Below are 26,631 nucleotides of genomic sequence, written 5' to 3'. Positions count from 1 at the left end.
GTAGCTGAAGTCTTTGTTCTTTGCCTTTATAGCTAAATCAATAAACATTGCTGGATCTCTTACGTTATTATGTTAGAGGCATTTTGCTAGACATTGGTGATCAACTTGACTATGACCTGGCACCTGCTATCAAGGCATGAGAGCAGCAGTTGTCATGCCTCCCATCCCTCTTATCTATCAGAATTTACCACTCTAGTTAGTGCCAGGGACGTTCAACTGCCGGTATCTGCATCTCTGTGCCTGGAAAACCACGACACTCTATATGGCCTGCCCAAGGACAGACTGGAAGTGCTGGGGAATTCACACCTCTCCTAGTAATCCTCAGCTTCTATAAAAGCCATAGGTCCCTCACTCTCCAAAGGGGCTAATTCAGAGGAATGTGCTTTCCATGGCTTTAATTATGTACCGTTGATTAGCTTCCTTTGTTCCCTGAACTTCTCAAACAAACTGCACTAAAATCCAGGATATGCTTCTAGGGGAACCCAAATAAAACAGGCATTTTCAGACTAATGATGGAGATGTAGAGAAAAATAAATAATTATAATATATTTTAGTAATGTACTAAGAGATGAGCACAAGGGATTGCAGGAGCACAGAGAAAGGTCATGGCTATTTTTTGAAAAGCTAACCACTTTATCGGACAAGCATCATTGTAAACAATCTCACCCCTCGGTTTTCTACAGGTTCGCTGGTATCTACATTCTCATTCTCACGTGCTTTTTCTCTTTGCTCCTCATAGTTAATGTGATAGTAATTGGATTGAGCTCTTTCATTCTCCAGGAAAGCCTCGCTTGGGTTGAAGTACTCCTCACTCGCATTGTGCCTGGGGCCATCATCGCCGTCATCATCAGTCCCGTGATTTCCGGGCATGATGTTACCATCCGTAGGCTCCACCAGCAAAGGCTCAGAAAGAGTCTTTTTGTCCATCTCCTCATGGTTGCTGATAACTTCAAGGCCAGGCTGTGCTTCTCGGCTCTGCCATTCTTTATCTTGATTGGGCTTACTGATTTTTGATGCAGTTTCCTCTTCCATTTCTGCATTGGAGTTTTCCTCTTCTTGTTCTTGGCCGCCCTGTTCAAATTCATCTTTCTGCATCTTGCTTACTTGAGTTGGTTGATAGGACTCTTCCAAAATACCATCAGACTGTGTACTGTCTTCTTCCTGATTGCTGGTAGAATGGTGCTCAGGAACTTCTCTCTCCCTTTCTTGGTTATCATTGTGGGTACCAATTTTACCTGGCTCTTCCTCATCTCCATTTGGGATATTTGGACCCTGCTCTTGGTTTCCTTGAACACTTAGGTCTTGGCTCTGTTTGCTGCTCCCGTTCAACTGAGGATGTGAGTCATTTATAGGTTGTTCTTGGTTTTCCTCTGTCTCTGTGATGCTTTCTTGTTGATTAGAATCTACAGTGGGACTAACATCATGACCAAGGAATCTCTCGGGGAGCTTTTCCTTTGGAGGCTCACTCATATCTTCTTTAAGGTCCAGTGTACCTTCAGTTGGTGTATACTCCAAATTCTCAATTAAGTCACTTTCACTTTTCTCTTGATCCTGTAATCCCAGGTGTTGGCTGTAACTCTGGTCCTGATCTGCTGACTGGTCATGGTTTTCCTCCTCTGACTTTAGTACTGAAGATTTTTCAGGCTAAAAAGAAAAAAGTTTATCCTTGAAACAAATGATTATGTCATATCTACATCATATTTACAATTCATAAACCAACATTGGATATTTCTTCATTCTTTTCCTTCACGTAATGTCTTATAAACTTACTTTTGATGTTCTTCACATTCGATAGCTACAAGTTTAACCTGAACTTGAATTTTTTGAAATAAAACAATTATGTAGCACTTCAGCCCAAGAAGTAAAACTCATTAATCCTCACAATTCTGTTAGAGATTGGAGGCAGTTGATGTGATCATCATCTTAAAAAAATTAAACTTAGAGTGAATCAGGTAGTCTCTTTGACCACGCTTTAGAATTGAGACCTTGAGAGACAAAAGTCTGTACTAGTATAACCATGTTACTTTTACCTTATGAGTGGGATGGTCTTCTATGGATACTTCAGTTTCATTTTCTGCATCTTCAGCCCTTACAGTGGGGATTGCTGTGTGCTCAGATGTTACCAACATTTCAGCCTGTTGGAAGGAACTCAAGGAATCAGCAGTTGGGTTGGAATGATCAGATAGGAACCTTGCTTGTGTCTGAAAAAAATTAAAAACTGGTTTGTTATTCATGCCTAAATGTTAAAAATTTCTAGCTACTTTTTTCGTCATCATTGTTAGTAGTAATATATTTCATTTATACATCAGTTAAAAGATATTCTCTAGAATTTTTAAAGATACAAGCAAATAGTGAGAATATAATCTTAAGTGAAAACAAAATCCCAATCATGATGAAGAAAAAGTTATATATGCAGAGAATGGGGGAAGATAGGGCCAAAATGATTTCAATAATAGCAACCTTTGATTTTTGGAATTATTTTCTGTATTTTTCAAACTTTTACAAAGCATTTGTACTTTATAATTTTGAAAAATGTTGTTTAGCATAAAGTTGAAATCAAATTAACCATAGGCTATAGCACTGTGCATTTTCTTAAATTAACTTTTAAGTACTCACTGATAATTAGCAGGAAAAGTTATAAACCCTTTATTCAATATTTGCATACTTTCCTAACTCTATCAGTCTTATATTCATCAGGAAATCATGTAGTAAAAAAATAATTTTAATTAATTTTAAAAAATTAATAAATAATTTTAATCTTTAAAAAATAATTTTAATCTTGAACTAATTGAAAAACTGTATGAAACAGGACACCAAGTCTAGTAGGGCTGAACAGCTATGGAGTATTATTTCCTTTATAGGAATAGCTCTATTTCTAGCAAGACTGGAGGCATAGATGAAGAGCTGGGCGGTGATACATGATGGAGAAGTTGAACAACTGGACGTAGAGATAAGAGACCTTCCTTCAAGTCTTGACTCTGCTATTTACTATGTGTGGTGGTTTGACAAATTGTTCATCTGTACTCTCTCATCTCTCAAGGTGAGGTGAGCAGAAATATCAAGGTAAGGCTATGTATACAAGACATTTTGTGAATTTTAAGGGGTAACCCAAGTGAAAAATTACTATAGCTAGTAGTAATATCACACAGTGGTAACAATATGAACTGTCTGATATCTTAGGCAGGTATACATCACAGATCTTTATTAGAGAGATACTGTGAACACTCATGTCAGACAGGTCCAGGTATAAGTATAAAACTCAGATTTTATTTGAATTGACTTGTCTTTACTCCATTACCAGGTCCTGTAGTGCTGATTATATAATGTAAAGAAAGTCATGGAGTACAGGATTTTATTGATTGATTTAATTTTAAAGTCAAATATAAATTACTTTTTTAAAGTTTTTATTTCATATTGGAGTATAGTTGATTAACAATGTTGTGTTAGTTTCAGGTGTACAGCAAAGTGATTCAGTTATACATATACATGTGTCTATTCGTTTTCAAATTCTTTTCCCATTTAGGTTGTTACATAATATTGAGCAGAGTTTCCTGTGCTATACAGTAGGTCCTTGTTGGTTATCTATTTTATTTTATTCTATTCTATTCTATTCTATTATTTATTTATTTATTTAGTTTTTGGCCACACCCCACAGCATGTGGGATCTTATTTCCCTGACCAGGGATCAAACCCACGCCTTCTACATTGGAAGGCAGAGTCTTAACCACTGGACTGCTGGGGAAGTCCTATATTGTTTTATTAATTTTTATTGGAGTATAGTTGCTTTACAACGTTGTGTTAGTTTCTGCTGCGCAGCAAAGTGAATCAGTTATATGTATACATATATCCACTCTTTTTAAGATTTCCTTCCCATTTAGGTCACCACAGAGCACTGAGTAGAGTTCCCTGTGCTCTACAGTAGGTTCTCATTAGTTACCTATTTTATACATAGTCGTGTATATATGTCAGTCCCAATCTCCCAGTTCATCCCTCCACCCCCAGGATTTTTTTTAGATGTGGTTTCTTCTCTTGCTTCTTATTACCTTTTCAACTAAAAGGAATGATCATATTTGAAAAAATTTCCAGAGAAGCCATTTTTAAGAGGAGCATGGAGAAAGAACGGTGGCCAGTTTGGCAAGTTGCTGGCAGGGGCCTGATGGAGGACAATAGTGGAGGAGACTTTCTGCTTATTAATGGAGAACTGCTCCCTGTCTCTGCACCCTTCTTCCTCCACTCCCCCTCAGCAAGCTGGAAGAAAGGCAACAGCTTATCTTTCAGAAACACAGCAGTTTATCTTTCAGAAATTTTCAGAAAGTGAAATTCTGTTTCATTATTCTCTCCACATGTAACAACATACCCTCTGGAAATCTGTGTGGTTTCTCTGAACCATATAGAACTCACTTATTTCTGGAGATTTCAGGTAGGCAGGGAAAATGATACAAGATTTTTAACAGGTATATCCTTTGAGAAGATACTTAGTGGGTTTTTTTGTTTTGTTTTGTTTTGTTTTGTTTTTTTGCGGTACGCAGGCCTGTCACTGCTGTGGCCTCTCCCGCTGCGGAGCACAGGCTCCAGACGTGCAGGCTCAGCTGCCATGGCTCACGGGCCCAGATACTCCATGGCATGTGGGATCCTCCCGGACCGGGGCACGAACCCGTGTCCCCTGCATCGGCAGGCGGACTCTCAACCACTGTGCCACCAGGGAAGCCCGATACTTAGTTTTTTAACACGGGACTGAGTCTATGAAAAAAATTTTCCTAGCAGGGAAACATCTGGAACATGTCTATATGCAGGCGTGTCATTCAAACATTTAGTTCAAAGACCCTTTTGATGCTTGTTTACATAGTGGCAACAGCTGCAAGGGCAAACCGCATTTTCAAGAGAAAACAATGGTCCTGTGGGAACTTCTCTCTGTGCTGAACATATTAATTATTCCACTTATGTAATTTCAGAGGAGAATTTATAATTACAGCTGGAGTAGCTCCTCGTTACTTAAGCATGATTCTTAGCAGTGCTCACAAATTCTTTTTTCTAAGAACTACTTGGTCTGGGTGGCATGGTGTTTATCCTTGCTGATACATCTGTCAACCAGAAGCTATCCAAAAAGCAAGGACAGGGACTTCCCTGGTGGTCCAGTGGTAAAGAATTTGCCTTACAATGCAGAGTACACGTGTTCGATCCCTGCTTAGGGAACTAAGATCCCACATGCTGCGGGGCAACTAAGCCCGCGTGTAGCAACTACTGAGCTCACACGCCTCACCTAGAGCCCATGTGCCGCAAACTACAGAGCCCCCGTGTCCTGGAGCTCGCGCACCACACAACTAGTGAAGAGAAAACCTGCACGCCACAACTAGAGAGAAGCCCGTGCACCACAAAGAAAGATCCCGCGTGCTGCAACTGAGACCCGACGCAGTCAAAAATAAATAAAATATATAAATAAATAAATCTTTAAACAACAACAGAAGCAAGGACAGAATCTTAGACGTAGTAGAGAGGGAAGGAGAGAAGGAACAAGAGATAAATTGCTTTGTCTATTTCAAGGAGGTTGATTCATCCATTTGGTGAAAAGGAAAAAATGGCACAAATCCTTTAGTCTGATTAAGGATGATATGGATGCTTTGGGAGATAGCCAAACAATCATCCAAGCTGCGGTCCCATTAAATCAACAAAGACAACGTTCAGGTATTTTGAGGCTGCTGACATGGTCTCAGATGATCTGATTTGTGGTGTGGCTGATTTATTGCAGTGTAAATAGTGGGGCTAGTATATCTGGCTGTGAAGAAAAGAAGGTTCTGGTCCTGTCTGCTTTCAGCATGTTTGCTTGGACGTACCCCCAAGTGTGAGTTAGGAGCTGATTTATGGTTACCATATCATTTCCTGTCCCTAACCTATTGGGTCTTGCTTTCATTATAGACTCAGAATTTCTCAGCCAGTATGTATTGATCTTGAAGAAAATGCTGCTGGCGAGTGTGGGTATTTGCTCCAAGATTTCTCATACTAATTTCTTAGATTTTTCATATTAGCCTGGTGAGCTTCCATAGGAGAATTTATTTCTTCCTGTTCTCTTTGGTATTTGGGCATATTCCCTGGCTAATAGACTGTTAGTCGACACTTTCAGCTGCGTACTTGTATCTTGTAGAACCTGTTAGCTCTTAAAGAAATATATTTTTTGTCGACCTTTTTTTTGTTGTGTCTCGCGGCTTGCGGCATTTTAGTTCCCCGACCAGGGATTGAACCCGGGCCCCCTGCAGTGGAAGCATGGATTCCTAACCACTGGACCAACAGGGAATTCCCAAGAAATATATTTCTTTAAAGTACCTTATTTCATTTTTACTAGTCATTCATTCCTTGCTTGGGAAAAAAATAATTTGATTAAAATAAAAATGAATTTATCTACAAAACAGAAATAGAGTTACAGATGTAGAAAACAAACTTATGGTTACCAGGGGGGTAAGGTGGGGAAGGGATAAATTGGGAGATTGGGACTGACATATACACACTACTATATATAAAATAGATAACTAATAAGGACCTCCTGTACAGCACAGGGAACTCTACTCAGTACTCTGTAATGGCCTATATGGGAAAAGAATCTAAAGAAGAGTGGACATGTGTATATGTATAACTGATTCACTTTGCTGTACACCTGAAACTAGCACAACATTGTAAGTCAACTATACGCCAATAAACATAAAAAAATTAAAAAAGAGAACTTCAAACCATTCTATAAGAACATTTTATTTATTTATTTATTTATTTAGGGAGGGTGGTCCCTGATTTGTTTATTTCTTAAAAATTTAGGGCTATATAAAATCAAAAGCACCTCACAAGTGATATGGTTAACATGCTACTAAGTAAATAGCACAAGCTGAAGAACATTTTCTTTTAAATGGAGGATTTCTAAATTGAATGTCAGGAAGGAGAGATGTAACAGTAGAAGAAAGGATATTTACCGGGATTGCAACTGCAGTTTCCAAAATGAATAGGAAAAAAATCACAGACTTCATTTTTCTAGACCTGTAAACCAAGAAGATAATTAGCAGTAGTGGGTAAAATTTCCTTGTAAAAGATTAAAAGATACTCTGCTTAGCAAATATTGAGCTTGATACTGTCCTTTGTATTTAAAGGCAATTGTTGTCCTTGTGGACTAACATGTCTGAAAAGACCGATTAATGACAGTTTTTACCCAATCATGTCACTCTGAGAATGACTCCTTGATTTTTTGGCCCAGCTGTGTTTGGCAGAACCTGTCTTTGTTTTGTTTTGTTTCTATTAATTTATTTCTTTTATTTTTGGCTGCGTTGGGTCTTCATTGCTGTGCACGAGCTTTCTCTAGTTGTGGCGCACGGGTTTCTCATTGCGGTTGCTTCTCTTGTTGTGGAGCACGGACTCTAGAGCGCAGGCTTCAGTAGTTGTGGCACGCGGGCTCAGTAGTTGTGGCACACGGGCTTAGCTTCTCCGTGGCACATGGGATCTTCCCGGACCGGGGATCGAACCCGTGTCCCCTGCGTTGGCAGGCAGATTTTTAACCACTGTGCCACCAGGGAAGCCCACCTAGCTTTGTTGATGACTGTGCTTTCTTGGATAAAGGCTTTATGCAGATCTTGGTTCTGAAGATTTGTGAGTGTTCACAGTGAATGCAGAAGTCACAAAGTGAAGTAATATAGTGGGTCAGGTTTGGATTAAACAAACTGCTTCTTTGGTGTTGGAGAAACTCATACATTCAGTAGAGATTTTTAGAAATGAGACATTGCACTGCCCTACAGGGGCCATCCATGTTCACTAATTTAGAGGTCGCACATTGGGAATCTGTGAGCTGGTGGTGGCTTGCAGATGGGTTGGGTTTGGCAGGCACTGTGTGTTTTAAACTAGCATTCTAAAATCTGGAGCTTTCATGTGAAAGTTCAGATTTGTAGTTTCTCTTGAACCATTGAGCCTCTTAGCACCAATATGTCTTTATGGCAACCGCTGGCTGGATCTGAGTTGAGACTATCATCTATAAGTGATGCTGGCTGTTGTACCTGGTCTGTCTCATTTTTGTTATTTGCCATGCATTTGAGTTTAATTAGTTCCAAATGAACTTATTTAATTTAGAGATGAAACCAGTAAGGCTCAGGGAGGCGAAGTAAATTGGCCTCCACATGAACTCTTAAAAGAGTGGGCTGTCTACATTTTCTTGCAGAGTATCCCTAAGCCTGGTAGTCTGAACTCTGACTGGGATTAGGGGTACACTTTTTATTCTTTAATAGAGATTCTCTGGATCTCCCAGAACTAGAATATGACTTTTTAAATGATTTTTTAGAGTCATAGCTTTATATATAAATACATCCATACAGCTTTAAATATTACTTTGATGTTTATAAAGAAAGTGAGGAATTTCTTCTGCTAGTTACTCAATATTTTTAAATAAATGCTTAAGTGGGTATTTAAAAATATCTTAATATTTAACATTATTCAACTAATTTAATACTGTAACAGCTCTCAGTTCACACACACACAGCACATGCACGCACACATGCACACAGTACTCTTCTTCTCCTCCTTCCCCTCCCCCTCTTCCTAAAATAATTGTATCACAATTCTTATTTAAATCACTATTTGACATTTTGACAAGGTAAATATTCTTCATAGCTGAGCCAAGTAGCAGTTTCTTGTGTTGAATAATACTTACATTTCTTTTCTTGAACAATATTTTGTTTTTGTCTGGACCTAGAAATTGTCTCCCTTTTCAAAGTACTTTCCCATGTACCCATCACTTATTCTTCCCAAATTTTCCAAGGTAGGTGAGGCTATTAAAATAAATCATAATCTAGAATTTAACGTTCATTCACTCTTTTCACCAGTATTTATTAGGTTTATGGAACTCTAGTCATTTATATTTTAGATCAGCATGTTATTACTAGTCTACTGTTTTGGAAAACCGTTAATATAGTAGAGTTTCAGGCAGAGTCTCTTTATCTTGGCACTATTAGCATCTTGGGCTGCATAATTTTCAGTTGTGAGGACCGTCCTGTGCATCGTAGGACATTTAGCAGCATCCCTAACGTCTACCCATTGTATGTCAGTAGCAAGTCCCTCAATCCCCACCAGTTATGACAACCAAAAATGTCTTTAGACATGGCCAAGTGACCCTGGAGGGCAAAGTCACCTGATTTAGACTTACTGTCTTAGTAGAAGGAACGTGGTGCTTTGGGATTAGAAACACATGTATTTGAACTTGAACCCACACTTGCCATCCATGTAATCTTTGGAAAATTACTTAACCCTCTGAACCTCAGATTCCCCATCTGAAAATGGGGGTAACGTCTGTGATGGTTACTTTTATGCGACAACTTGACTGGCCTGTGGGATGCCCGGGTATCTGGTTAAACATTATTTCTAGATGTGTCTGTGAAGGTGTTTCCAGAAGAGATTAGCATTTGAATCAGTAGACTGCATAAAGCTGATTGCCCTTCCAGTGTGGGTGGGCTTCATCAGATCTGTTGAGGGCCAACAAAAAGTTGGAATAAGGGAGAATTTGCTCTCTCAGCCTCCCTGTTTGAGTGGGAACATTGGTCTTCTCCTGCCCTTGGTCTGGAACATATACCATCAGTTCCTGGTGCTCAGGCCTTCAGACTAGAACTGCACAGTTACATGAGATCACCATGCTTACTGGGTCTCCAGCTAGCAGAAGCCAAATCATGGAACCTTATCAGTGTATATAGTTGAATGAGCCAATTTCTTATAATCAATCTCTCTCTATATAAACATAAACACATATCTATTCCCTGCCACCCTGGAGAACCCCAATACAACATCTAATTCAGTTTTGTGAAGATTAGAAGAAATAGTATTTGTAAAAATGCCTGATACCTAGGAGATGCTCAATACATCTTTCTTCTTTCTTTTTTCATTTTCCATAAAAGTCAAATTGCGATTCTTAGATAAACAACTTATAGCCTCAGAAAATAATAGAATTTAATTTTTGCTGTGACGTCAGAATAATTTTCCAGTGGACATTTAGAGTCTCTTTTGCCCACACATTTACCAAAGCTCCCTTTAACTTGAGGAGTCTTTCCTACATTCATCACAAATAACAATGGAATTAGGCTAAGACACCGTTACCACATTTCTTATAAATGGTAGCGACATAAAGAGGAAGCAAAAATCAGCAAAAGCATTGTGGGTTTTAAAACTAATTTCCTTCTGATTTTAGTTTTTATAGCACTATGTATAGCTAATTAAACTTGAGAGAATATTTCCCTTTGATTTGATCATAGGATCTCACAAATTGCCTTCACTCTCTTAAATCTAATGCAGCTGAATGAGTCAAAAAGAAACGTGCCCAGTTGGCCAGAGCTTGCATCACTCATCTACTCTGTTATTCATTTATTGAGCACTTACTAGACACTGCCTAAGCACAGGGCCACATGGTTCCTGTCTGAAGAGTTACAAATGAGGAAGTCAAGTAAATCAGTGATTTAGTATCATGTGATGAGTGTGTACATAATGCTGTGGAAATACAGGTAAGCATTTACAGTTAGGTAGTTAATATTGCTAACATTTACTGAGTCCTAAGGGCTTAAGTTACAGGCACTGTTCTGAGGGTTTTGCACATAGTAACTCTTTGAATCTTCCCAACAATTCTACAAGGTAGCACTTTATTTTCATCATTTTATTAGTAAGGAAACTAAGGTTAAGTAATGTGTTCAAGGTTACGCAGTTAAGTGGCAGAACCGACATTAGAGACCTAGCTGTTTGGTTTTATGTCCATGTTCTTAATCAGTACTCTATACTGCCACTGTATAGAAAAGACTTTCAGAGGAGGGAGTTCTTAACCTGAGATCTGAAAAACCACTCAGTACTAGTTAGCTGTGTGAAAGATGGAAGGGCAATCTAGAGGGTGGAAGCAGCATGGGGGAAGGTCCAGAGTCATAAGACAGCATATGTTTGAGTTGCTAAGGTGTTAGTGGGTGAAGCAGAGGGAGATAAGGCTCAAAACAAGGCAAGTCTCTGTGCAATAAACTAGGAATTTTAAGTTCCAGTTGAAAAGCTATGGGTCTTCAATGACTGTAAGTGGGGGAATGATATAATCAGATCTGAGTGTTAGAAAGGGTCCTTGGGACAGCGATGTGGGGGACAGATGAGTAGAAAGACTTACTAGGAGGAAATTGCAATATCAAGATGACAGGTGGTCAGAGCCTTAAATTTTGCCTCTGGTCTTGAGAACGGGAAAGAGGGGGATAGATCCAGCTTGTACTGGCTCATGAGAGCCAGTTGTTAAATTTCCAGGAATTTGGTGAGCTGGCTATTAAACAAAGCCATCACTGAAAATTAAAGTATATACACTTACAATTTAGTTATATTAAAAACAAAAGAAATAAATACTCAAAACTCATCATTTTATACTTATTTTACTACTTTTACTGCTACTACTCTCTTGAAGTTATTTATGCCTGTTGTATCTGTAGGTGGAAACACTATATAATGTGTGGTAATGCACTTCTCTTCCCAATTCTATTCAGTGATGTCACATTAGTAGCTTGAAATCAACCATGGTGGGAGGATTACACCATGGAAATCATCAAATGCTACTCATCCCCCATCCCCTGCAAAAGCTGGTAGCTAAACATTTGCCAGTATACCACTGGATAGTTATGAGAAATATTTAAAGCCGGAACAGATAAGACTCAATGTCAAATTGTATACTGTGGGAAGAAGCGAAGGACGAGCCTTGGGCTATCACATTTCTAATTTGGGCAACTGGGTAAAGGGTGGTGGTAATACAAATATAAGGGATTATAAGAGTTTTAGAGGAAAGATGATGATTCGTTTTGGACTTGTTGGATTTGAGTAGAGATATACTTAAATGAATGGGTCTGGAGGTAAGCATAGAGTTTGGGGCTAAAGGTATAGTTTGAGTGTTTTTCGCATGAAAATCTATACAGTGAGTAGAACAGAGGGCAGGAGCCAGAACCCTGGTGAGTGAAGACCATTAGGTGCCATTAGAGGATGGGTAGAACTAAATATACAAAGGATGAGAGAAAGGAGAGTCGCATAAGAAAAAGAAAACATTAAATGTTACAGAGAGGTCAAAGTAAACAAGTCTAGAGATTCTCCACTGCATTTGGAAATGCAGAGGTTACTGGAGAGTTGAGGGAGTGTAGTTTTGGTGCAACAGTGTTGGTAGAGGCCAGTCTCCAGTGACTGGGGAGTAGATAGACAGTAATGGAGTGAAGACAGTGAGTGTAGACCACTCTTAAAGATGGTTGGCCATGAAAGGAAAGAGAGTGAGATGGAGATGGTAGCTAAAGGGGAAATGCAGTCACAGGAAACTTTTACTTGTATTCAGATGTGGTCCTCCAAGTCTTTTCTATGCTGAGGGGGAAACATAAGTAATGAATGAGAAGATAGATGGGAAGAGAGGAGACATGGTAAATATCATGGCCTCCAGGGACCTGCACCTCCTGGGTTTCATACCCTGTGACTTTGCCCTTGGTTTTGTGACTAGTTCTGGCCAAAGGGACATTAGCAAGTAGGATGCCAGCAGAGGCCTGGGAAGCACTTGCAAAGTGGGATTTGTCCTCCTGTGGAAGCCATCTTCCATGCTATAAAAATGCTCGGACTAGAGGCTGGTCCAGACCACTGAATGATAAGCAGCCACATGAAGAGAACCCTGGAGGATGAGAAACCACAAGGGATGGTTCAGCCCCAGTTAAGCTCCCAGCTGGTTGGAGCCTCATGAGTGACTCCAGACAAAGTCAACAGAAGAATGACCCAGTTGAACTCAGTACAGATTGCAGAATCATGTGCAAATAGGGGGACTGGTTTTAAGCCATTTAATTTGGGGCTGGATTGTTACGCAGTAATAGATAACTGAAATGGGGGAAAACAAAGAAGTTGCCTGAGTCATTGGGGAGGAAATATTGCACAGTGATTAAAGACATAGGCTCTGAAATGGGACTTCCTGGGCTCTAATACTTAATTTGCATAATCTTGGGTAAATTATTCAGCTTTTAGGAATCTCAGTTCTTTATCTGTAAAATCATGATGGACATTAAGTGAGGCAATAGACTCTCAGTAAGCCCTTGATAAATATTTGCTGGTCTCATATAAGCACAGGTGGAAGGTTTAACTTTGAAGAGAAGGAGACTCTTTGTTCTTCCAGACAAAAGGGAGGAAAAACTGTAAGGATACGTTGAGGTGAGGCCCCTAGAAATATCAGTCATTAAGTTGGGCTTAGTTACACCTTCCTCACATTTATAGAGCATTTCACAGTGTATAAAAGGTTTTCTTGTATACTGTTTCATTTTATCCAACAAGAAAAGGAGGGTAGATAATATTTAGCTATAAAGAAACAGAAGCTTGAAGAATATAAATTATTTGGCTAAATGTGCAAGACTTAAGAGGTGAGCAAGAACTAGAATGCTGCACTGTGGACTCAGAATCCAGGGTTCTCACATGGTCTCGCAAAACAGGCTGCAAACTAGAAATGAGAAGTCTGGCTTTGGGCCCTAGTACTGCCAAGTCCTAAATGCTACTTTGAGAAAATTACTTAATCTCTCCAAACTTCTTCTATAGAATGGGAATAACAATTCCAATGTCAAAGGGAGCCACTGAAGTAGGGAAGCTCTTTGCAAACTCTGAAATAACATACACGTGTAAGTGATTATTATTTCCATTGCTCTGCCTGGTGGCTGTCATCAATATTATCATTATAGCCGTTTGTGTCTTATATTTAGTGTGGTATAAGGGAAATGAATCTTTAGTGTTCCTTACTTTTTCTCCTCCCTCTTTTCATGTCTTCTTCCCCTTGGTGATATCAAGCTACCCAGGAGTCCTAGTTACAAACTATTTTCACATTTAGTTCACTCAATGAAACAAACTCACATGTCCTATATTCCACATATTTAAATTCTAGTTTTCTACATGCAATGAATCCATAGGTAGAAGATAAGAAAATGTCTAAGTTAATGTCTTTCTAGTCCGGGTAAGAGGTATCTTCACATTGGCCTTAACCCAAAGGAGCTATAGAATGCCAATATTCTTGGCATAGCTGTGGAGAAGACATGAAGGCAGGATAAGTATAGGGTTTGTCCTCTGAGCTTAGGTGGCCAGTTGTGCAGGATTTGGGGGAGTCAACCCCAACTTTTGCTGCATGGTCCCTGATTATTTACTGTGTCCCAAGTTGGAACTATTTTTTAGGGGTCTCATGTTTATTTCTATCCTGAAATCAAAAACAAAATTTAAAGACAGAATATGGTTATGTCATTTAGAATGTTTATAGCAAGTGGGGAGGGGACCTTCAAGATGGTGGAGGAGTAAGACATGGAGATCACCTTCCTCCCAACAAATACATCAGAAATATATCTACACGTGGAACAACTCCTATAGAACACCTACGGAATGCTGGCAGAAGACCTCAGACTTCCCCAAAGGCATGAAACTCCCCACGTACCTGGGTAGGGCAAAAGAAAAAACAGAGATAAAAGAATAGGGACAGGACCTGCACCAGTGGGAGGGAGCTGTGAAGGAGGAACAGTTTCCACACACCAGGAAGCCCCTTCAATGGCGGAGACAGGGGCTGGGCAGGGGGAATCTTCGGAGCCATGGAGGAGAGCACAGCCACAGGGGTGCGGAGGGCAAAACGGAGAGATTCCTGCACAGAGGATTGGTGCCAACCAGCACTCACCAGCCCAAGAGGCTTGGGCTTCGGTCCGATCCCAGGGAGAGGACTGGGGTTGGCTGTGTGAACACAGCCTGAAGGGGTTAGTGCACCATGGCTAGCTGCGAGGGAGTCCGGGAAAAAGTCTGGACATGCCTAAGAGGCAAGAGACCATTGTTTCGGGGTGCACGAGGAGAGGGGATTCCTTCCCTGTGTGCCCACAGAGGCAGAGCAAGCCTAAACGAGCTCCAGAGATGGGCATGAGCCACGGCTATGAGCTCAGACACCAGAGAGGGGCATGAAACGCTAAGGCTGCAGCTGCAGGCACCAAGAATCCTGTGTGCAAGCAGAGGTCATTGTCCACACCTCCCCTCCCAGGAGCCTGTGCAGCCCACCACTGCCAGGGTCGCGTGATCCAGGGACAACTTCCCCAGGAGAACACATGGCACCCCTCAGGCTGGTGCAACGTCACAACGGCCTCTGACACCTCAGGCTTGCCCTGCATTCCGTACCCCTCCTTCCCCCTGGCCTGAGTGAACCAGAACCCCCTAATAAGCCGCTCCTTTAACCACATCGTGTCTGGGCGGGAACAGAAGCCTGAGGGCGACCTAGATGCAGAGGTGGGGCCAAATCCAAAGATGAACCCCAGGAACTATGCGAACAAAGAAGAGAAAGGGAAATCTCCCCCAGCAGCCTCAGGAGCAGCAGATTAAATCTCCATCATCAACTTGGTGTACCCTGCATCTGTGGAATACATGAATAGACTTAAAATAAAGACTATTACAAGAGACAAAGAAGGACACTACATAATGATCAAGGGATCAATCCAAGAAGAAGATATAACAATTGTAAATATTTATGCACCCACCGGAGCAGCACCTCAATACATAAGGCAAATGCTAACAGCTGTAAAAGGGGAAATCAACAGTAACAGAATAATAGTAGGAGACTTTAGCACCCCACTTTCACCAATGGACAGATCAACCAAAATGAAAATAAATAAGGAAACACAATCTTTAAATGATACATTAAACAAGATGGACTTAACTGACATTTATAGGACATTCCATCCAAGAACAACAGGATACACTCTTTTCTCAAGTGCTCATGGAACATTCTCCAGGATAGACCATATCTTGGGTCACAAATCAAGCCTTGGTAAATTTAAGGAAATTGAAATCGTATCAGGTATCTTTTCCAACCACAGCACTATGAGACTAGATATCAATTACAGGAAAAAAACTGTAAAAAATACAAACACATGGAGGCTAAACAATACTCTACAAATAACCAAGAGATCACTGAAGAAATCAAAGAGGAAATCCAAAAAAACCTAGAAACAAATGACAATGATAACATGATGACCCAAAACTTATGGGATGCAGCAAAAGAAGTTCTAAGAGGGAAGTTTATAGCAATAAAATCCTACCTCAAGAAACATCTCAAATAAACAATCTAACCTTACACCTAAAGCAATCAGAGAAAGGAGAACAAAAAACCCCCAAAGTTAGCAGAAGGAAAGAAATCATAAAGATCAGATCAGAAATAAATGAAAAAGAAATGAAGGAAATGATAGGAAAATCAATAAAACTAAAAGCTGGTTCTTTGAGAAGATAAAAAAAATTGATAAACCATTAGCCGGACTCATCAAGAAAAAAAGAGAGAAGACTCAAATAAAAAGAATTAGAGGATACCCAAAACCAGACAAGGACGTCACAAAGAAAGAAAACTACAAGCCAATATCACTGATGAATATAGATGCAAAAATCCTCAACAAAATACTAGCAAACAGAATCCAACAGCACATTAAAAGGATCATACACCATGGTCAAGTGGGGTTTATCCCAGGAATGCAAGCATTCTTCAATATACGCAAATCAGTCAATGTGATACACCATATTAACAAACTGAAGGATAAAAACAATATGATAATCTGAATAGATGCAGAAAAAGCTTTTGACAAAATTCAACACCTATTTATGATAATAACTCTCCAGAAAGTAGGCATAGAGGGAACTTACCTCAACATAATAAAGGCCATATACAACAAACCCACAGCCAACATCGTTCTCAATGGTGAAAAACTGAAACCATTTCCTCTAAAATCAGGAGCAAGACAAGGATGCCCAGGCTCACCACTATTATTCAACATAGTTTGAGAAGTTTTAGCCACAGCAATCAGAGAAGAAAAAGAAATAAAAGGAATCCAAATCATAAAAGAAGAAGTAAATGTTTGACAATGTTTGACAATGTTTGACAATGACATGATACTATACACATAGAATCCTAAAGATGCTACCAGAAAACTATTAGAGCTATCAATGAATCTGGAAAAGTAACAGGATACAAAATTAATGCACAGAAATCTCTTGCATTCCTATACAGTAATGATGAAAAATCTGAAAGAGAAATTAAGGAAACACTCCCATTTACCATTGCAACAAAAAGAATCAAATACGTAGGAATAAACCTAACTAAAGAGACAGAAGACTTGTATGCAGAAAACTAAAAGACACTGATGAAAGAAGTTAAAGATGTTACAAACAGACGGAGAGATATACCATACTCTTGGATTGGAAGAATCAACATTGTGAAAATGACTATACTACCCAAAGTGATCTACAGATTCAGTGCAGTCCCTATCAAACTACCAATGGCAGTTTTCACAGAACTAGAACAAAAAATTTCACAATTTGTATGGAAATGCAAAAGACCCCGAATAGCCAAAGCAACCTTGAGAAATTAAAATGGAGTTGGAGGAATCAGGCTCCCTGACTTCAGACTATACTACAAAGCTACAGTAATCAAGACAGTATGGTACTGGCACAAAAACAGAAAGATAGATCAATGGAACAGGATAGAAAGCCCAGAGATAAACCCACGCACATATGGTCACGTTATTTTATTTATTTATTTATTTATTTATTTTTTGTGGTACGCGGGCCTCTCACTGCTGTGGTCTCTCCCATTGTGGAGCACAGGCTCCGGAATGTGGGATCTTCCTGGACCGGGGAACGAACCCATGTCCCCTGCATTGGCAGGCGGACTCTCAACCACTGTGCCACCAGTGAAGCCCTGGCCACCTTATTTTTGATAAAGGAGGCAAGAGTATACAACGGAGAAAAGACAGCCTATTCAATAAGTGGTGCTGGGAAAACTGGACAGCTACATGTAGAATAATGAAATTAGAACACTCCCTAACACCATACAGAAAAATAAACTCAAAATGGATTAAAGACCTAAATGTAAGGCCAGACACTATAAAACTCTAGAGGAAAACATAGGAAGAACACTCTTTGAAATAAATCACAGCAAGGTCCTTTTTGACCCACCTCCCAGAGAAATAGAAATAAAAAGAAAAAGAAACAGATGGGACCTAGTGAAACTTAAAAGCTTTTGCACAGCAAAGGAAACCATAAACAAGACCAAAAGACAACCCTCAGAATGGGAGAAAATATTTTCAAATGAAGCAACTGACAAAGGATTAATCTCCAAAATATACAAGCAGCTCATGCAGCTCAACATCAAAAAAACAAACAACCCAATCCAAAAATGGCCAGAAGACCTAAATAGACATTTCCTGAAAGAAGATATACAGATGGCCAACAAACACATGAAAGGATGCTCAACATCACTAATCATTAGAGAAATGCAAATCAAAAGTACAATGAGGTATCACCTCATACCGGTCAGTATGGCCATCATCAAAAAATCTACAAACAATAAAAGCTGGAGAGGGTGTGGAGAAAAGGGAACCCTCTTGCACTGTTGGTAGGAATGTAAATTGATACAGCCACTATGGAGAACAGTATGGAGGTTCCTTAAATAACTAAAAATAGGACTACCATAACGACCCTGCAATCCCACTACTGGGCATATACCCTGAGAAAACCATAATTCAAAAAGAGACATGTACACAATGTTCATTGCAGCACAATTTACAATAGCCAGGACATGGAAGCAACCTAGGTGTCCATCGACAGATGAATGAATGAAGAGGATGTGGCACATATATGCAATGGAATATTACTCAGCCTTAAAGAGAAATGAAGTTGAGTTATTTGTAGTGAGGTTGGTGGACCTAGAGTCTGTCATACATAGTGAAGTAAGTCAGAAAGAGAAAAACAAATACTGTATGCTAACACATATATATGGAATCTAAAAAAAAAAAAAAAATGTTCGATGAACCTAGGGGCAGGACAGGAATAAAGACTCAGACCTAGAGAATGGACTTGAGGACACAGGGAGGCAGAAGGGTAAGCTGGGACGAAGTGAGATAGTAGCATTGACATATATATACAATACCAAATATAAAATAGATAGCTATTGGGAAGCAGCTACCTAGCACAGGGAGATCAGCTCCGTGCTTTGTGACTACCTAGAGGGGTGGGATAGGGAGGGTGGGAGGGAGATGCAAGAGGAAGGAGATATGGGGATATATGTATACATATAGCTGTTTCACTTTGTTATACAGCAGAAAGTAACACTGTAAAGTAATTATACTCCAATAAAGATGTTAAAACAAGCAAACAGACAAAAATACAGAATGATCCAAGTAGGAAACCACTTCAAGTTTTAATTGTAAAGCAGATGCCTGTGTTGTAGTTTTAGAGATAGGACCTTGTGGAACAATCCAGTATCTATTTAGAATGTAGAAGACCTTGAGTTCTTCTGCTGTGTTCCAATTTGTCCTTCAGACCAGTCACTGGGCATTTTTATCTCACTGAGCTCATTGTATTTGATCACTGTCACACACTGATCAAAAATAATTTCACAGCCTTTAGCTTCTTATTTTAAGAACCGAACAAATGCGCTGATTTGTATGAATAAGACAGAGTGGAGAACTTTCCTGGGAAACAAGACACTTTTGAAAACAACTGTCAAACTGAAGACTACAGGAGTCTTAATTAGCTGATGCTTGCAAAATACTTCGAAAATGAAACCCATGGTGTTCTTGCTAAGTATGATGAATACCATTTATTCTTGGATAAGTAAAACGTCATATATTTTGAGACATTTGAATTTGTGTGTGCTCTCTACAAGATGCAGATTGTTATTTTTGCAGAAAAAGCAAATGAAACTCTATATGAAAAATGCAGAAGTGAGACAAATTTTTGAATAGAGTTATTATTCTTGAAGATGTAAATATGCAGTGGTGATGTGAAATTAGATGAATATTATTTTTCCTAAATGTGTGAGCTGATTCAAAGGCAGCAGTATAGCTGAAAGAACACGTGGTATGAAATTGGAAGATCTAAGTACAGACTTGAACTACTTTTTACCAGCAGAGAGACCAGTCAAGTCACTGGTTTCTTCATCTACAAAACAGGAAAAATAATAGTAGCTTTCCTACTTATCTTCTAGGGTTGTTTTGAGACTCAAATGTGATCAGATAGTCATGTGATAATTTTATTAACTGTCAATATGAAATGAAAGATATTATTTCTTTGAAACATTGATAAGGCAAAAAATGGCTTAATAACTCTAATAAGTAATAATCCACAGAGACTCTAATTCATCCTTTTACTTACAGTTCTTAAGTTATTTTTTTCTTACCTTTGTCCCATTGTTTCTTTCCATGGGTCTAGAGAGGTTAAAGGTGAGAGATGGTGGGGAAATTCAAGGAGGGCCTTTTCCTTCTCTTAGGAACAAAGTGTCTCATTACCAAACTTTTAGGAGAACCTTATCTGGAATTTTAAAAGATGACTGCTAGACCCCATTTTTTAGGTATGGCCTTTCTAGGGAAGCCCAGGATTTAGAATTTCAAATGCCTGCAGTTCTTCTACTTGCTGGCCCATATACCATCAAAACGATTATCCAGATGAAATGTTTGACATGGCAGAAATAGGTCTTCCATTAAGAACTAAACACCCACGAATGTCAATTCTCTTCTAGCTCATGCGAATAGTTGTCTTGACAGTTTCTAACATTTTTCATTTAATATGTATAAACAGTATGGTAAAGTAAAGATGCCTATCAATTCTTTGCTATTCCTCCCATTGAGAGGTGAAGTTGAATTCTCCTCCCCTTGAATCCGGACTGGCCTTAGTGACTTACCTGACCGAACAATTGAGGCGGAATTGATGTTCTGGGACTTTGGAGGTTAGCTCGTAAGAGGCCTTGGACTTTTGACCTTAATCTCTCGGAGTACTTGTTTTGGGAGTTCCAAGCCAGTTTGTAAGAGACTGTCACACCACAGGAGACACTGTTCATGGTCCCTGTTGATCCCAGCTATCCATGTGTCCTTGCAAAGGCACAGTGTATGTGAGTGGAGCCACCTTGGACCCTCCAGAGTGGCTCACCTGCCAGCTCAGTACCTCTGAGTGACCTGCCCAAACTCCTAACGCACAAAATCTTGAGAAATTGTGTAATAATTGTTGTTTAAAGTCACAATTTGTAAGCAGCAATGAAGAATTGGACTGAACATTAAATATCTTGAGTGAAATATTCATTAGAAGTAGAATAACTTATGTTCATCAAAGTATTATTTTATTGAAAAAGTAGGTTCTTACCATTGACTGTTTAATATAGTAGCTAATGCCATGGCTTATATTTTTTGAGATTTTACTATGCGCCAGGTACTATGGTAAGTACATCACCCATGCATCACCCATGTATTCCCACCTGTCACCTCACCTCCACTTCGTAGATTATCCATCCATCCAATGAGAGCTTGCTGCACATCCCCCTGTGCCACTGTGCCCAGTCTTGAGTGAGGAGCATAGAAGCCAAAGGAATTTCCAAAGGGGTGCCCTTGACATTCTCAAGGATCTCTCTCTTTCTAGCTCAGGAGAAATTAGTACATTCTGCCTGTTCTATAATGTGTAATTGAGGGACCCCTTTAACTATATTTAGAGGATCCCCACAGGCTTATCTTAGGCAAGACTGTGCGATAGCCTTGTGCCCACACCTCTTCATCATTCCTTTCAGAGTTCCTCATCTTACTGTGTCACCCACCACTCACTAATCTCACTGGGTCTCATTTCACAGCTTCATTCGGGATGGCCCCCTGGAGGCAGAGCTCTGCCTCTCTCCTGAGGCATTTGCCGGTCCTTCAGAAAGTCGCCACCTCTCCCTGCCCTGGGGTGTAGGGGAGGGATGACTTTGGCCACATTTAATTGTCTTTGCTCAAATCATACTCTGATATCTGTCCTTTAAGTTCCTCTTTCTCTGTGAATGCAGGGCTTTCTCATATTTACATCTATTTATTCCTCCCTGCTTTTTTGCATATTCTTTGGGGTATAGATTTTTGAGTATGGCCAGAGGTGGATGTGCCACAAAGCTAAGAAGCTTAAGTTTCAGGGCTCCTCTCTTTTACAGGCTCCTTACAAATCCCTACGCCTCATTTTGATCTTTTTATTTTTTTCACTTTTTTGAACTTGTCAAGTTTTATTTGTGGCCAAGTACATGATATATATACATACATATAATATGTATATATATATACATACATATATATGTGTATAAATATGATATAGAAATATACATGATATTGGAATATATATAAATATACAAATGTTTTATTGACATAGGTAAAAAAAAAAGCATGTTCTGTATTTGTACGTTTCAAAGTTCTATACACATCTATTAAATTGAGCTGGTTGATTTTAATACTCAGATCCTCTATGTCCCAGCTAAATTTTTATCTTCTAGATCTGTCAGATTTTGAAAGATTTATATTGGAATCTGTTACTGTAATTATGTATGCATTTTAAAAATATTTATTTATTTATTTTTGGCTGCGTTGGGTCTTTGTTTCTGCGCACGGGCTTTCTCTAGTTGCAGAGAGTGGGAGCTACTCTTCGTTGTGGTGCACAGGCTTATTATTGCGATGGTTTCTCTTGTTGTGGAGCACGGGCTCTAGGCACACGGGCTTCAGTAGTTGTGGCTCACGGGCTCAGTAGCTGTGGCTCACGGGCTCTTGAGCACAGGCTCAGTAGTTGTGGCGCACGGGCTTATTTGCTCTGCGGCATGTGGGATCTTCCCGGACCAGGGCTTGAACCCATGTCCCCTGCATTAGCAGGCAGATTCTGAACCACTCTGCCACCAGGGAAGCCCATGCATGCATGTTTTAAAATGAGGTTCTTCTTTTATTTTTATGTTTTTATTTTTTTAAAAAAAGAAGTCCCAGGACTTCCCTGATGGTTCAGTGGCTAAGACTCCACGCTCCCAATGCAGGGGGCCTGGGTTCGCTCCCTGGTCAGGGAACAAGATCCTGCATGCATGCCACAACTAGGAGTCTGCATGCCACAACTAAAGATCCCATATGCTGCAACGAAGATCCCTCATGCCGCAACTAAGACCCGATGCAGCCGAAATATCAAGCAATCAATAAATACATAAAAATGAAAAAGGAGGTCCCACACATTGTGTAAACCTCTGCTTCACAAGTGATGTTCACCTGAATGCCTGTGGCATTTGTCATGTTGCAGGACTTAGTAATATCTGAATGATTTGCTTCATAATGCTAATTGCATGACAATTCACCTTTGAGACCTCCCTAGCCCCTAAAATGATCAGTTACATGAGTCCTATTCTTTTTCTGCATTTAGCTCTTCTCTCTACCCCCTAAGTTATTTTATTCTCAACCTTCTTAAAATTTCTTTTCTCTGAATGCCAGGTTCTTAGCTTTCTCCTCTGACTACTCTTATTTGAATTTCCCTTATTAGTTAAACTCTACCAGCATATAAAATGTCTTTGGATTCAATGGAAATTGTCTCTCTTCTTTAGTTAATATAGTGAGTCGGTCGTTAAGTTCAGCTGGTTGCGAGAAGAATTTCAAGTGTTTCAGCTCTGTGAAAGTACCAAGAATTACTTACTGGGGTAATTCTCTTCCGGGATTAAGAAAAACAGCAAATCATACCTAAGAACAGTTCCAAGTAGCCTCATTCTCATGGCGCTGGGACCCGCTGGGGAACAGCGGTGGGCTTTGATGAGTAGTTTTTGTGCGAACCGCTAATGAAAGCGTTCACTTCAAGCAGGAGTGCCTTCAGGATTCATCATGCTTCTCGGGTGCCTTATCGAGAGCCAACACACTGAATAGGGGAGAGACTGCTCGCCCAGTGGTACAGCGTTACTCATTACCTGCCTTCTGTGAAAGAAGCAGGTACAATAAACCCCAGAGGATTCAGTGGCTGAGGTTTGAGGAGTTCTTTGAAAACAGGGTGAAAACCTAGGCTTATTTATGCCCTCAGAGGGGAAGCCCTGGAAGATTTATTCAAGCAAGGAGAAGACACGGCTTGTCTACAGCTGTACGTTCTGCCTTTCCCGCATTGGGAAGAGATTATTTTTCTCTGAATATGCAGATATCTTCCACTTGCTCCCCCCAAATCCACTCCACACCCACTCTCCTGCCTTCTCCTCCCTGAGCTGTCGCAGGGCCTGTGTGAACTGTAGCATCAGGTTCTCTTGCGCGATGGTTTCTGTTGGGTTCAGCCAATGGGGTGACCTGGCAGGAGAGATTTGAGGGAAGGAGGAGAGTAAAACCAGGGTGTGTATTTTCTCAGCGCCGTCTCTGTGACTGTGTCCCTCTCTGGAAGGTCACAGCCCCTCAGTGTCCCTGGCTCTACAAGCTTAGCTTTCACTAGTCTATTCCTACAACACCTTGAGACTTCTCTATGCCCTGCCCATTCTTCAGTCAATCGTCCCTTAATTCCACTCTCCTCAAATCCCCAAATTCAGTTTTCCTGCCGGGATCTGTCATTTCCTTGCTAGACCTTGACCCACAGTACTTGATCCAAATTTAGGATTCATGGGTTTGAATATAATCCACACCCCCTGCCAGCAAGGCCGTGCCCTGCTCCCCAGTGATGCCCTGTTTCAAGTCTTTCTATAGTTGCTATGGGTTTGTATAAAGATTATTTGAAGATGAAGATATTTGAGATTCAACAGCGAAGCCTTTTCAGAGCATCCCTTGTCTGACTAAAAGCAGAAACTTCTGAGAAATGAGAACTACCATAAATTCCCTCTTCAGGGTGGCTCTATTCCCAGTAGAGAGAACAAGGGTAAATCTACCAGTTTCCTCTCCAGGGCAGTTTTATCACCTTGAAAAAGACAGAAAAACCACTTATACCTTTATGACAAATATCATAAACTCTCGTATCTCCAGTTTGTTCTAAAAACCCATTTGTCTTTCCTAAAAAATCCTTTTGTTCTTGCCACAGAAGCTGTTTCTCTCCCTTCCCTTTCTTCTACCAAATCAGGTCGGTAAGCCTTTAACAGTTTAAGGAGCCAGCTACTTTTGTTGGCCTCTCTATGCATATAAATAAACGTTTTTCTCCTATTAATCTGTATTTTGTCCGTTTAATTTGCAGGCCCCAATTACTGAATTTAAGAGGGTAGAGGAAAAAGTTTTTCCTCCCTTACATTGCCTTAGCAGGTGCACATATTTCTTTTTAAGTGGAGCATAGCAGTCCTCACCTTTGGAGAGAATCAAAAGTTACAAGGTAGTAACACGTGACTAGCACTCAGTAAACTTGATTTCACCCAGGATCTGAAGGTGTTCTAGAATCGAAGAGTTTTAGAAAGAAATACGGGCATCTAGCTCTGGGAGTGTTTTGTGTTGGAACTTGGCATTTTCACTTCACCTTCCTATTTCTCTTTTCATGTAATTGCTTGAATGTTATGAGAGCAGGATTACTCTGGAGACTTGGGAAATAAATCAGTCTCTCTGTTCTTTTCCCTTCCATTATAGTCCTTTCCCACACCAAAGGAAACCCAATTCAGTAGCTTAGTCTGACTGAACATTTTAAACATTGTCCTAAATATACTGGTTTGGGCTTGTTAGTCCCAGAATGTGTAGAAATTTGCCTAATCAAGGGTAGTCTAATTAGGACCTCCCTGGCAGTCCAGTGGTTAGGACTTCACGCTTCCACTGCCGGAGGCACAGGTTCCTTCCCTGGTCAGGGAGCTAAGATCCCCGCATGCTGCATGGTACAGCCAAAAAAAAAAAAAAAAAAAAAGAGAGAGGGATAGAGTAGTCTAATTAGCCACATTGAAACAAAACTGTATTCTGCATGAATAATGCTGCACAAGGGAGTCTGTTGTTAATTCTTTTTGGATAATGACTATTTGGGGTTTCATGGCACTGAAATGTACGTAGCACATCCAGTAACTGGCTGGGCTACGGATGTCTACAGATATTAACCCTGTTAACAAGATGCTGGGAAGCAGAAGGTGAGTCAGCCACCTCCAGCCATGACCACAACCTCAGACCTTACTGTGGCCACCATCTAAACACGGGATTTAAGAACAATAAAACAACAAAGAACCAAATGTAGAGTAAGCGGGGGCTGGAATTTTGTGTGCCATCGTTTGGAAAAGAAAAGAAGTTAGTCAGATCTCAGGCTATAGTAACCTCCAACATTCCTACCCAGAGTATTTTTCAAATTATGAGAAAACATTTATTTGCTTTTGAAATCAATCACTTTAAATTGTTTTCCTGTCGCAAAAAGACATCAATCAGTTGTTTTTATCGGTGACCCGGTGCTGTCACTTCCCACCCCTCCCTCCCCCTTGCCTATCCAAGAAGCTACTGAATGCATGGTCACTGGGAATGCCGAGGTCTATGCCCAAATCTTGAAGCTCCCAGTTTAAAGCAAAAGCTTCCAGTAGTTTCCTCTACCTGTATTTTAGGAAATTACTGAGGAGTTTTCCTAGAAAGAGCTTCATCTATACCCGGTGTGAGGTCCTCAAAGCCTGCTGTTACGTGTGCTGGAATTGGGGAGCAGGGAAGAAAAGGAGAAGGAAAGAAGACCCTTGAGGTTCAGCATTTGTGTTTTGTTTCTTCTGAATTCCAACAGAATGCTGTGTAGATTTAGAGTTAGCTCAAAGTTGCTTGGTCCCCAATAAAAGGTTGGGAAATCCACTAAACAAATGGCTTGAGAGTTAAAAATGATTCCATTGTGCTAAGACAGCATGAAGATCTGACCAATCAGGTGTCTTGAAACCAGCTACAAGTTTTCTTTGACCCATAATCAAGATTAATT

The 26,631-nt window shown here is 40.1% G+C and overlaps 1 protein-coding gene across 1 annotated transcript in view; it reads right to left on the bottom strand.

Moving 5' to 3' along the window:
• SPARCL1 (SPARC like 1) overlaps window positions 1-26,631 on the bottom strand; it is a 53,945-nt gene that overhangs the window by 18,077 nt on the left and 9,237 nt on the right. Inside the window, exons 2-4 of the mRNA XM_082837565.1 lie at window positions 6,954-7,017; window positions 2,031-2,201; window positions 667-1,644 (exon numbers count right to left, since the gene is read on the bottom strand). Of these exons, the coding sequence (XP_082693691.1) occupies window positions 667-1,644; window positions 2,031-2,201; window positions 6,954-7,007 (1,203 nt within the window). The 5' untranslated portion in view covers window positions 7,008-7,017. The remainder of the gene's footprint in view (window positions 1-666; window positions 1,645-2,030; window positions 2,202-6,953; window positions 7,018-26,631) is intronic.

Source organism: Leucopleurus acutus (genome assembly GCF_964270905.1).
Source record: "Leucopleurus acutus genome assembly, chromosome: 4".
Taxonomy (NCBI): Eukaryota; Metazoa; Chordata; class Mammalia; order Artiodactyla; family Delphinidae; genus Leucopleurus; species Leucopleurus acutus.
This window is presented reverse-complemented; position numbering and strand designations above follow the sequence as displayed.